This window comes from Physella acuta, unplaced genomic scaffold, assembly GCF_028476545.2.
Source record: "Physella acuta isolate Inbredline_101_S28 unplaced genomic scaffold, ASM2847654v3 ptg000664l, whole genome shotgun sequence".
NCBI lineage: Eukaryota > Metazoa > Mollusca > Gastropoda > Physidae > Physella > Physella acuta.
Window position 1 is genome coordinate 20191 of NW_026732183.1, and position 13200 is coordinate 33390.

At 31.0% G+C, this 13200-nt stretch overlaps 2 protein-coding genes across 2 annotated transcripts in view; both read left to right on the forward strand.

The window, feature by feature from the left end:
- Positions 1-598: 598 nt before the first annotated feature.
- LOC131948890 (uncharacterized) lies at positions 599-13164 on the forward strand. The gene is made up of 23 exons (XM_059310602.1): positions 599-1277; positions 1686-1837; positions 2137-2310; positions 2602-2806; positions 2914-3093; positions 3336-3532; positions 3660-3848; positions 4060-4172; positions 4460-4699; positions 4892-5025; positions 5263-5399; positions 5798-5918; positions 6100-6243; positions 6463-6623; positions 6797-6937; positions 7161-7279; positions 7655-7809; positions 8194-8319; positions 9087-9098; positions 12021-12138; positions 12450-12633; positions 12729-12869; positions 13032-13164. Exons 1-23 carry the CDS (start codon positions 756-758, stop codon positions 13162-13164), a joined length of 3798 nt encoding a protein of 1265 aa, XP_059166585.1. The 5' UTR covers positions 599-755.
- LOC131948888 (dynein axonemal heavy chain 8-like) overlaps positions 13038-13200 on the forward strand; it is a 38360-nt gene continuing 38197 nt past the window's right edge. Inside the window, exon 1 of the mRNA XM_059310600.1 lies at positions 13038-13144. The gene's annotated coding sequence lies outside the window, so the exon portion shown is untranslated. The remainder of the gene's footprint in view (positions 13145-13200) is intronic.

Below are 13200 nucleotides of genomic sequence, written 5' to 3' on the forward strand. Positions count from 1 at the left end.
CTTGCTCTTCAGGCATGTGCAACAAACCATATCGCTATCGTCCTTCATGAACTACTGATAGTGTTTTAAAGCAAAATATTTTCAGTTGCAGCATTGGTAGTGTGGAATTCACAAATTATAAATTACTAAAAAGTAGAAAATAAAAAAACTGAATAGCGGGTCGGCGTGTACATATTATTAGTTCTAAAAAAACAACTTACAACTGATTTTTGAAAACTTTTTTTTTTACATTTGCTAAAGAATATGTAAACCATTTGGCAAAAAAAAGCAATTTTATGTGAGAAATATTTGGATTCATAAAAATAAAATTATTTTTAAAAAAGTAAATTTAATATTGTACGAGATTTGATCCAGTTTTTGATCATTATTTTCTTTTCAAGAACTATTAATCTAACTATTTTAGCTAGCAGGTATTTAATTTTTCTACACCAGCTTTTATTCGTCGATTTTGCATTCACGCGTGCAAATACTAGGACGTTTACATTTATTGTATTGATAATTTTCAATTCATGTAATTTTAGAATGCGAAACATTTTTAGATAACTTGTTAGCTTTTCGAGTTATAGCCCTTTCCTGCCGTAACCAATAACAACAAACATGGCTGTCGAATGCCTCTACAGCCCACTTTCTTTTGATATTAGAATATTTAGCAATTATCAACAGTGAATTTATATGAAAAAATATTTTAAAATGAAAGTAATAATTGTCTAACTCAAATATATATGGTTTAGCATTAACGAAAGATTATAAGAAAAATGGACGAAAGGCATTGGTGGGTTGCATCCAGGATCCAAGAAAGTTTCAAACTTGGAAACTTGGAGAATCCGACACATTTAGAAGAGTTTATGTGCGAAGAGAACACGCTAAGTAAAGTAAATAAGTTTCTCAAGGCAGGCGGCCCATGCCGTCTCTTTTTCTATTGTGAAAAATCAGATTCGTTGGACAATGCAAGAGAAATTCACTGTACAGGAAATTTGGCAACACTTAAAGATGTGCAGTTGGAGAAAGTTACTGTTCTGTATTTCCTTCGCAAAAGCACGGAGAAAGATGTTGATCCAACGAAAATGGAAAGAGATATATTTTGTGGTGAACTAAAGCACAACACAATAGAAACCCTTAATTCACTGTTATCAGACATTTACATACCACTCATCAGAGCTCAAAAAGACTGGGGTCAGTGTGATGAAGAGAGCCAGACTACCTTAATGCATAATATGGACAAGTTTGTCACAGCATTAAATGAAACTGCTGCCTCTATGACCCACTCAAGACAATGGGTTTGTAGATTTACTGCAGAATAAAATATACTTAAAATAAATTGTTTAGGCTAAAAAATTAAAATACATTAAGTATAAATTTTATAAAAAAACTGGATTTCTCTTAAAACTGACTGGATATTTGAAGCTTATTTTGGCTGGCATCACTATGCTATTCTTGACCATAGGGTTTAGGCTAAAACTACAGCCAGGGAAAATATATTAGAAAAAAAGATTAGCTTTGATACAACCTGCTAGTACTCATAAATTATCTAGATTCTTGTAGTTATACAATGAGTATGCTACTATTACATGCTATTCATTCAAATCAGATGTTTTTAATTAACAGTTATGCAGGGTTATTTAATATTTTAAAACTTATTACTCTTATATGGATTTTTAAATGTATTTCTATGTATTTTTTCCCAGATGTTAAAACAACCAGAAAATATTATCCTTAATGATTTCAAGCAACAAAGAGCTGCTGCCCTTGATCCCAACTTAATTGCTCAATATGAAAACTTAGTTAGTGACTGGATCAATACAATTGAAGCAATTTTAAATGATTCTGCAGATGAAAGGTGAAATTCATTTTTTTAATTTTTTCGGCTTTTAGCATTATCTATCTCAATAAGTTCCACTTTCAGCTTTGAGTACAGAGTAAAATGTATAAAATTAACTAGTATTATAAAATATCTTTTGAGGCAGAGATTGTGTGACAATAAGAAAGTCCAAGAAATCTGTGTAATTACTTAAACTAATAATAAGTAATACAGACTAGAAATAGCAAACTCTGCTGTTTCCTATTAATAGGTTTTTAATCATTTGAATTTAGGAATGACATAATGTCTTTCAATATCTTGATTTTTGTTTGCTAAAGATATTTGGATCCAAATGCTGGTCCTTTGTCAGAAGTAGAAAGATGGAAGAGGCGTCAACGTCTGCTTACAAGCATCACAGAGCAATTGAAAGGAAAGGAGTGCAAAGCTGTACTTGCAGTGCTGATCACCGCAAAATCTCGTCTACTTAAAAAATGGAAAATGACAGACTCCAGGTAAAACTCATTATACATAGGCTAATGTTATTACTATACTTTTTACAGTTTATATTTTATCATGCCTTATCTACAATATTTCCACCAGTATTAAAATATTTAAAAAGTGTGTGTGGCATTTTTGAGAAGAACGTCTTTTTTATGTATTAACCTTCTAAGGTTATAACCTTAGCTCTTTCCAATTTAACAAATTTTAATCTGGAAGAAAATTATTTTAACATATTCCTAATTTTAATAATAGAATAGCATATTATTTGAAAAGAAACTAACATATTATGTAAAATACTGAAGCATTACAGATAATCTGAATGACACAAAAGATAAAGTAAAGTATTTGGATTCACTGAAGAGGTACTTTGACCTGATGTATCAAGAAGCATCTCCCAGCAGTATTATCAACACTGCAATTCCTGGTATTATTGGTACCATCAAACAGATGGATTCTATTTCAAGATTTTATACCAGAACAGGTTTCCTTGTGGTTATTCTAACAAAGGTAAATGTTAAAAGAAAAATATGTTTAAAGAAATACTTAGTTATAAGCTTTTACTTATATAATTTGTAAGTATCTATTATGTGAACGACTCAAAAATGTATTGACAGGTGACTAATCAACTTGTACAAGCATGCAAGGACTATATTAAACAGCTGACACACAACATCTTGGAAGACAAAGATGAACTCTGGCAAAGAATTACTGAAGAGATCACAAAAAAGGATATCTCACATTCAAGTGATACCCTGTTTAAACTACTCAATAAGCATGGGGAAAACAAGCTTAAGGTTCTTATTAGTTTTCATTATATATTATTTAAAAAAAAATTCATTCTATTTAATTAATTTATGAAGTATTTAATTAATTATATGTATTACATATATTCTTTTTCTTACATAATCAATAAGCTTTACTCTTTAGGTAATGTATTGCTTAATGAAATACAAGCAAATTTTTTTGCTTTCACATAGAAAGATAGTTAAGTAATAATGAACATAAATATTGATATAGTTCTAACATTTGTGAACAGACAAAATCTAAAGTCAGAGATTCTCAAACTGAACAGCTGTCAGAGGAGACCCTGCTTGCCAGGTTACGGGCTTGTTTACAACTCCAGGTATCCTACCGTGAGGCTCTGCGCTCACTGAGAGAAACTCTGGGTGCCACTCAGTCCATATCCCATCCATCATCTCTCAGCAGCTACAGTACAGCACCTAGTCCACACAAGTATGTGGCCAATTTTATTACAGTATGGCTGAATCAGTTTTAGAAAGATATTTATGATATGACATAGAAATACTTCTGTTATTTGATTAAAGGTTCAATGGTTCTGTATACATTTTTTATCATAAAGAAGAAAGACAAGCATTCCTGGTCAAAAGGGCAATCAACCTCCGACTTTATCACCTAAAAAAAGTGTTGATATGGGGAGCAATTTTTCACCAATGGCTGATGAGGAAGTGATAATGGCACATTTAGATTCATTTTGTGGAAGAGTAAGACAAGTCCTGGAAGTCATCCATACAATGGCACAATTTAACAAGTAAATTATTTTAAGTTTTGTTCTTTCAAATTTGTATTTTAAAATGTTTTGATTAAATATTTTAAAAGGTATCCACATGGCACAACTAGATCTAGTGTGTTTTTCTGTAAATATTTTAATCATACTGTTTTGTAACAGAAACTTCACCTTTATTTTTTATTTAATTTTTAAGATTAGTTTATCCAAAAATATTATTTTTTTTACTGCTTAGATTGAGCAAAGGTTTGGTTGGTTTACCTCGTCCAAGGAAGGAGGATCTCATTTACAATGAGGAATCATCAGAGCCAGATCACAAACAGAAAAAACCTAAAGACTTACCTGCTGGTATAGTTTAGTTCTCAACAGTTTAAACTTATTTATAGATGCTCAAAGAATCATTGTGAACCTAGCTCAAGGAACCACCACACAAATTAATTCACAGCTGATGTGTGGTTGTTACCTCATGGTTCACAATGTTTCTCAAGCAATGATGATGATGAGTCAATACACCTTTTGTCTAAAATAAAAAAAATAATTGTATGCTGTTTTTTTAAATATAATAATGATACATTTTTATAATTAGTAACAGCCCAATGCAATCTTTTTAAAAAATCATCTTTTCTGGTTTTTAGTTGAACTAGAGAAAGAGGAGGATGAATTTGGTGATTCAGAAATTCCTGACATCAAAGTTTCACTCCCTGAGACAGACAGATCTCTTCAGGTCATTGCTGAGGGTGATGAACACCTGCCCACTGACAGTCCAGACAACACCATAGAGGAAGCTGCAGCCCATAAGGTTTATTCCAGAGTGAATGTAGACACAGAAGAGAGTAAACCCAAGGGGCTAACAGCGGAGGAGTTGGCTATCTTGAGTAAATGTTGATTCTCAAATTCATTATCAATAGGAATAAAGAAATTAGCATTTTTTAATTTGATTAACACATTCTAATATGTAGTAATCTAGTAATTGATTTCTGTAATCAAATATTATAAGAAATTATATTTTTTTAAATTGTGATTTTTTTTTCCTTTATCTAACTGTATTTCTTTAACTCTCATTTTAGGGATTTATTACCCTGATTCTCCAGAAGTGGAGGGTCCAAATGTGTCAACAATTGTAGATGAGCATGTCACAAAAATGAATGGGATACTAAGAGACCATGTCTCAACAAAGACAGTGCTAGATGTTGAATCAAAAGTCAGTTCTCTCCCTTCTCTATTACTTGACTCTCTTGTTGATACTAGTGCAAAAAGTAATTTTTGGCACAACTTCAAAGCAAAACAACTTATTTGAAAGCAGTAGTGTTCAAACAACTCAAATCTAAAATCTTCCATAACACACTTTTTGAATATTTTAAAGGAAAGTAATTGTTACATTTCTTGTAATTATTTAAAATAGTCTTTGGATTTATTTTTGTAATACTTTTATTTCAAGGACAAAGATCGATTCGATTCGCACTTTCATTCATTCCAATCTGTTGTTCAAGACCTTGAAAACTTCCTCACAGCGTACCTGCATGTTATCTTTTTGAGAAAGATGAAAACTCATCAAGGATTGGACATAATCACAAAGTGAGTTGGGATACAAAATCAACAAAAACATTTTTAAAGTTATGATATTCATACTTACTATTTCATTCATAAGTCTGTCACTGTAGATGAAGCTTTTCATTGTTATTTATTTTATTAATCATTAAAGCCTTAGACTTTATTCTGATTGGTTTTACATTTAAAGGCCAGCAATCTTGGTTGTCATTGGGAGCCATGGGTAAAAATTACCCAAGTCCCATTACTTGTCCAAATATTTTACAAAACAAAATAAGTCAAGCTATTTACCAAGTATACACTTCATTCATAGTTTTAAAAATATGCAGTTTATTCTTATAGTGACAATTTTCCCAAAATGATATGAAAAAGTCCAATATTAATTTAATTACTGATTATCTGAAATCAATAATGTTTTTTGCCAGATTCAGCCCTATAGCCACACGTTCTGAGGTGAGGGGAACAGTTTCTGATAAATATGTTGAGATCTTTGCATGGTATGAAGCTGATCTTGATGAAGTGCAAAATATTTATGAAAAGAATAAGGTATGCTACTATAAATAGTTGTATTCAATTCAACAAAAATTTCTGGAGAGATTAATTATGTGTTTGGCTAATTAGAAGCATAATTAAAAATTAATTTTAAAATAAAATTCAGGAGAAAATCAATTATGAGTTGATGTTAATTACAAAAAGTATTAAAAATTAGTTGAAAAATAAATTTCAGGAGAAACCAATTATGGTGAGAAATGCACCCCCTGTTGCTGGTGCCATTTACTGGTCTAGACAACTTCTTAAGAGGATAGAAGATCCAATGAAAATCTTCAGAGATATTAAAGCAGTCACTTCATTGGCTGACTATGGCCGTTTGGTTAGTACTTTTAAAACAATTACACATGCGTTTATCTGAAGAAAGAAGGCTTTGATTTTTTTAACAATGAAAGATGTGTTTATCTAAAGAAGGCTTTAATTTGTCATAACATTCCTTAAGCAATACTAAGTACCATTAACGTTAAAATACATTTGTCTTAGTAAGGACTCAAATGTTTGGCTCTGTGAAATGTTTTTTTTTTCTTTAATGTGCTCCCAGGTCAGGATGTACAACAAACTTGCCACTGCTCTGGTGACATTTGAAAGCTTGTGGTACACTCAGTGGAAAAATAGCATAGAGCAAGCCAGAAGTGGCCTCAAAGCAACTCTCTTTGTTCTTCACCCTGCAACAGGGGAGGTCATTGTCAATGCAGATGACAGGTAGTAGTAATTTAATTTTTTTTTACAAAACATTTCTTTTTAATTTTGACCTGATTTTAAAATGGAAAGTCTTGTTATTTTTTTTTACATTTTTTATCATCTTTATTTTACTAAATTAACTTTCTCTAAATATATGGAATGATCAAAACCTTTCTAATCAACCATGCTACCAGAGTCCTTGAACTGATTCATGAGGCCAAGTGGATGACCAGACTGGACATTCAAGTCCCAGATTCAGCCCTGGCAGTCATGCAACAGGAGGAGCGCTTCAAAGGATACAAAAGTCATCTGGAGCTTGTGCTGCGTGACTTCAAGTCAGAACTTTTAATGTGTATCTTCTGTCAAGTATTTACTTTAGAATTTACAATTGGTCTTAATAATTCACTGTTAAATGATATGGATATGAGCATTACGGTAAATTTAAAAAAAATATATATCATCAAATACATTTTAGTTTTTCCATATGTCACTTTTAATTTTTTTAATTTAAAAAAAATTTGTTAGTCTGAAATTTTTTTTTGTATGTTAAAAATGTAGAGATGTGTGCAAGGCCATTCCAGCTCCACTTGTGAAGCTGTTTACCCCTCATGTCCTGTATGTGCAGCATCAACTTCAGCCTGGTCTCTCATCACTGGCATGGAACAGCATGAACATAGGTGAGTTCAACCATCAAAAATATGTATATGAACTTCAAACATATGTTAGTGCAGGTTTTAAATCTTTTTAGTATCAGATTTTTTAAATTCAGCTTTGTCACTCATGCAACATTATAAACATAGGGTTGTTCATGTATCATAGTTGATTTATTTTTTCATTTACAACCAGAACCACAGTTAATGACAACACACATTTCAAATACTACTTCTACAAAATTGGCTTTTCTTTTTCATAAAATAAATTTGTTTCTTTCTAGTAATGTTTAAATTTTTTCTTAAATATAGTTTATAGTTATTGCTATAATGGGTTAAATACCAATTAATTTAATATTTAAAATTTTTATTTAACCATCTGTTTTTCCTCTTTTTGCACAGATGCATTCCTCCACCAAATTCACTCAGCGCTAGACAGACTTAAACTTTTGAGTCAAAAGGTCAATCACGTGATGATGGAGAAAGTTATTGGAACAATCCACACAATCCAGAACTTCTGTTTGTATGATGCAGACATGGCTTTCTCTCAAACTTGGGTGTGTTCTTATTAACTCATTTATTTAAATACAGAAATCTCATTATCAACTTGCTAAATAATACCTTCAGCAAGTTTCATAGCTAGCCAAAATTTTCTCTAGAATTAGGTTTTTGGTTTGTTGGAAAAATGAAATAAAAGAAATTAGGTTACTATTTTAACATGTTGATCTACTTATTTTTACTATAGTAGGTATGTACAAAAAAGGACAAACAAAATTTCCAACACTGTTTACAACTAGCATAATACCTAATATCTCAACAGAAAATGTTTCAGAAAAACTGTAAGATAAACAATAAATCAAACAAAATTTAGAACAGTAATTTTAGCTACATTGAATTATTTTAGAAATATCTATAAATAAGTTATTTGTTTACTACTTTAGCAAGTTGAAGAGTTCTACACTCAGATCATGGAGAGTATAAAAGAAAGATCGAAAATACTGCAGGGTTATGTGGCAACAGTTTTAGATGGATTACAAACCATTACTAGTCTCCTTACTACAAAAAAGGTATTTTAGATTTGAAAAATCTTTATTTGTATTTAAATTGTGATGTTTCATATAATGGTATTAGTTTCCTAATAAGAATTTTTTGTGGTCAAATGAGAACATATGGATAAATCCTAAAATATTGGATTAAAAAATGTGCATGAAATAAAGCTGTATTTTTCAACAAAGTATCAGCATTTATTTGCATTCAACACACATCTTTATAGTGTGGTAAATGTGTTCAGTTTGACTCACTAAAATTAAAAAGACTTGTCAGCGACTAATTAATTTGTATCCAAAGCTCCACAACATGTTTGTGTGCACTGTAAAAATCTTTAATTTTGCACATTGTATAATATTCACAATATATATATATATTTAATTAAGTTGCACTGTCTTCTCATTATCTGTAAATACAAATTAGTAATATGTGTTTCTTAGGACTTAAGTAGAATACGTGTACTAAAATGTAGCTCACATTCTCATACAGGTATAAATAATTTTCAGATTTTTCAAAAATCAGTTTATCCTATTTACATATTTATATAGTGTAACACACAATAATACTGCACTCCTTAAACTTTAATACTATAATAAGGTTAAGAACTAGTTTAAGATTAAATTATGCTGTGGGTGAAATAGTTAAGGTTTGGGTTTGCCTTATATGGCAAAACAAGCTATAACAGTGTGTATGGGTAATAAAATTGCACAACTTTTTTTTTTCTTTTCACCCATTTAACACTTGCATGTATTTTCTTAAACACATGTTTCTTAAATCTTTATTAAAGCACAAGCGCAAGGTAAATTTTAAAATTACCTAATCACTGCTAATTGTTTTTATTTCACTCTGTTGCTAAAGCCATATAAATTTTTTTTTCTGAATAGCATGAATATATATATATATATATATATATATATATATATATATATATATATATATATATATATATATATATATATATATATATATATATATATATATATATATATATATATATATATATATATATATATATATATATATATATATATATATATATATATATATATGTATATATATATATATGTTACATACATTTTAAAATAATTACAAGTTATGTAATCAACCTAGCATATTTTTAAAAAGTTATTTTAACATGCTTGTTTTTACATTATTATCTATTTATACTACTAAAACTCAACTTTGTTTACATGTTTGAATATTTATTTGTTTGCCTGATCGAAAATTGTGATATGTTCGACTCTATCTGGAAAGCTGTAAAATGGTATGCAGGTAGAGAATAATTTTTTAATGCAGACAGACTGTTGATCACAAATTTATTTAAAGACGTTAATTAATTAATTGATTTATTCATATGCAGATTAACCCATTTTTTTAAAAAAGATTTGAAAAGCCACTAGACTCGACGGAAACAGTGACGTCACATGATGTGTTTATTTTTTTACATCGATAATGGCGGCCTATCGAAGAAGATTGTGTTCCCATTCCAATGTTTAACGCGTTCTAAAGCTAATTTTCTGTCGGCTTTAACTTTAACAATACGTCCGTTTGCTGTATTTATTACGTTCCAACACTTATATCAATTTTCAACTGTCTTTTTCATTTAGTTTTACAATAAATTTCTCTAGGTCTAAAGATCAGCTGTCGAAGGAAAGTTATTTATAGATCTAGATCTAGAATCTAGAATCTAAAAATCTAGGTCAAATCCAAGATTTATTAGTTATAAATACAATAAAAAAAACGAAACTTTAGCAAACCAGTCGTAGATCTAGAATATAGATAATTCTATCTAGATTTAGATAATAATGAGTTTCTATATACTAAACTATTTTAGACCTTTATTATTTTATATAAATCTTTTTTTGTATAGCTATGAAATATGCTAATTAGGAAATGCTGGATGCGGGGCCTATTTGCATAACTTAAGATTCATACGCGGCTTCTATACCGCTAAGTGTGCAAAATTATAGACGTAAACTCTAGATATAGCTCAGTCGTAGATCTAAAATATAGATAATTTTCTATCTAGATTTAGATAATGATTTTCTATATACTAAACTATTTTAGACCTTTATTATTTTATATAAATCTTTGTTTGGAATATGGTAATTTTGAAATGCTCGCTCCGGGCCTATAAGCGTAGCTAATGATTAGATCTAGATTCTAGGTCTAGCAAGAAAAACTAAACATAAGAAGACTTAAGCAAAAGAGTCGTAGAATCTAGACTAGATCTAGATAATTCTATCTAGATCTAGATAATTTCAGACCTTCTTTATTTTATATAAATTTTTGTTTGGCTAATTTAAGATAAAATTTAATTTGAAAGTTACTACTACTAGAGTTAGATGTAGATCTATGCGCGTAAGGAGACTCAAAGTATAGTATAAAACTTCACTTGTAATGTCACGAGTAAATAGCTAACTTGGTAGTGAGGTCGGCTCTCATGTGGGTGGCACAGGTTCTAGACCAATTCGTCAATGATTTTTTTTTTCAATTTTTTTTTTTTAGATGTAAATAATAAAGTTGCCTATCTGAACTTGGCAGGATACAGGGCTGGTGAAGTAGAGTTTGTCTGTTTCTTTGTCCTAAGCATATGAAAGGATAGTGTGGTCAGAGACATGCTCGGCTGGAATCGTTTTTTAAACGATAAAAACATGTTGTCTGAGACTTGGCGGGACACTGGGCAGGTGAAGTAGAGTTGAGTAGGTCACCTATGAAGTCAGTATATGAAGGGATAGTCCGAAATCGGTGTTTTCGGTGTTTTTAAAAGATAAAAAACAAATTTTTGAAAGTGGGGTCTGTTTTTTTTTGACGATAAGTGACACTGCAGTAGCGTAGCGAGGAGGGGGGGGGGGGCGGGAGGGGAGGCGGGGGGGGGGGGGGGAGGGGAGGTGGAGGGGGGAAGGGGGGGGCGGGGGGACATATGTTGGGGCGCCAAAATGGTTTGGAAAAATAAATTGAAAGGTTGAGGGGGGGGGGTTCAAATCGAAAGTTTGAGTGGGTGGGGGTGCACATCAAAAGTTTGAGGGGGGGAGGTTGAAAATTGAAATCTTGGGAGGGGGGGTTAAAATCGAAAAGTTTGTCCCCGGGCGCCAGGAAGGGTCGCTATGCCTCTGAGTGACAGACGTGATGTTTTTTGATGGATGACCCCCGAAACCCACAGTTATCCAACGGATGACGGGTATTCTAGTACCTAATTATAGTTGCAAAATTGTCTAATTTTCCTTTCAAAACATTTTGGAATAAAAATTAAGATAAAGCTTTTTTTGTATTGCATTTCTCATATTAATTTAGGCTGACTTAGCTTTATTTGAGTTACTTACTGATGTTGAATTGATCTATATTGTGTGTGTTTTGTCACTATAGCTTTGTAGATTATCATTCATTCATAATATTTTTGTCAATACACTTTGCATTGATTTCTGTTGTTGTCCATATTTTGGAATGTGATGCAGCAACCTTTATTTATAAATCTCTAATGATTTTTATTTTGTATTATTACTTTAAAGTATGATACAGTTAAATCTGTCTCCACAATTTATAATTATTCAACTTATAATATTTCTGTATTTAACTTTAAAAGTATATTTATTCAAAAACCTGGAATCTGCTTGTAAACGAATATCATCTTAGTAAGCTCTTTTTTCATTATTTTTTTTTTTACATTTAAATTTATCTTAGTCTCAATTTTGTGTTAATAGAATTTTGTATTCAAAATTAGCAAGAGAATAAGCAAGTTCTAAAAGAGAAGAAACTGCAGATGATTCTTGCGGAAGATGATCTTGAAAAAGAAAAACAAGATGCAGCCACAGAAGAAAACAATCTGTTAGAATTAATAGGTAAAATAGTATTAATTAGCTACTAAATATATTGTTTATTGTTATTGGGTAACAGTTATAAATTGAATATTTGTAACTTTTCTATGTTTAATAGAATAACATGTCTATTATTATCATATTATGTGTTTAAGTTAATTTGTGAAAATCAATTACGTTAGGCTATATTGGATTGATCAATGAAAAAATGGAAAAATAAGTCATATCTTGCAAGTTTAATGTATATTTTGTTTTAATTTTTACGACATTTAGTACTTCAGTGCCTAAAATTAAAATAATGCAATATATAAGTCATGAATTATATTCCTTCACAGATCATTTTAAGGACCAGGTTTATCAAGCAGTCTTAAGTGTAACAACCAAATCCTTGGCTCTGTTAGCTGATGCAGCAGGATGCACAGGGGAGGTAATCAGGGCTTACTCTCCCAACTCTAATCTTGAGTCAGACAGTGACTGCAGCTCTCCCTCACCCAGAGGGGTGTCCAGCCATTTTTTCAGGTGAGGTTTTTAGACTTTTTATTTTTTAATTACCTGAAGTATACATTATTTCTTGAAAATATGTGGTTTATTGCATATAATTGTTGATTGAACAGTCCTGACAACAGTCGAGCAAACTCAGTACTTAGTGGAGGGAGACAATCCCAGGCATCAGACAGACCAGGAAGTGCTGTAACAAACCTTTCAACAATGACATGGTCTCCTGGAGAGACAACTTTCATCAAAACACTTCTACAGTAAGCTTAAACTGTAGTCATTTGACTTTACCACAACTGAAGAATTTTTGTTAGTTTTTGTTTCTGTTATATATTTGAGAAAACAAAGTGACATTAAAAAAATAGTTCTACGTTTTTCCTGGGAAAAAAAGAAAATGTTTATCTTTCATTCTTTCTGTCAAGATTTGAAGTCAGTGTAAAGTTCTCCATTCCCAACATCATAGTGGAGCCAACGCTAGATGTTGTACAAAATGCCATTACACAAACAGCCAATGCTATTCTTGAAGCTAACAATGGTAAAGAACATGTTAACTGATTTAGGAATTTGACTTTTTAAAAAGATTCTGTACCT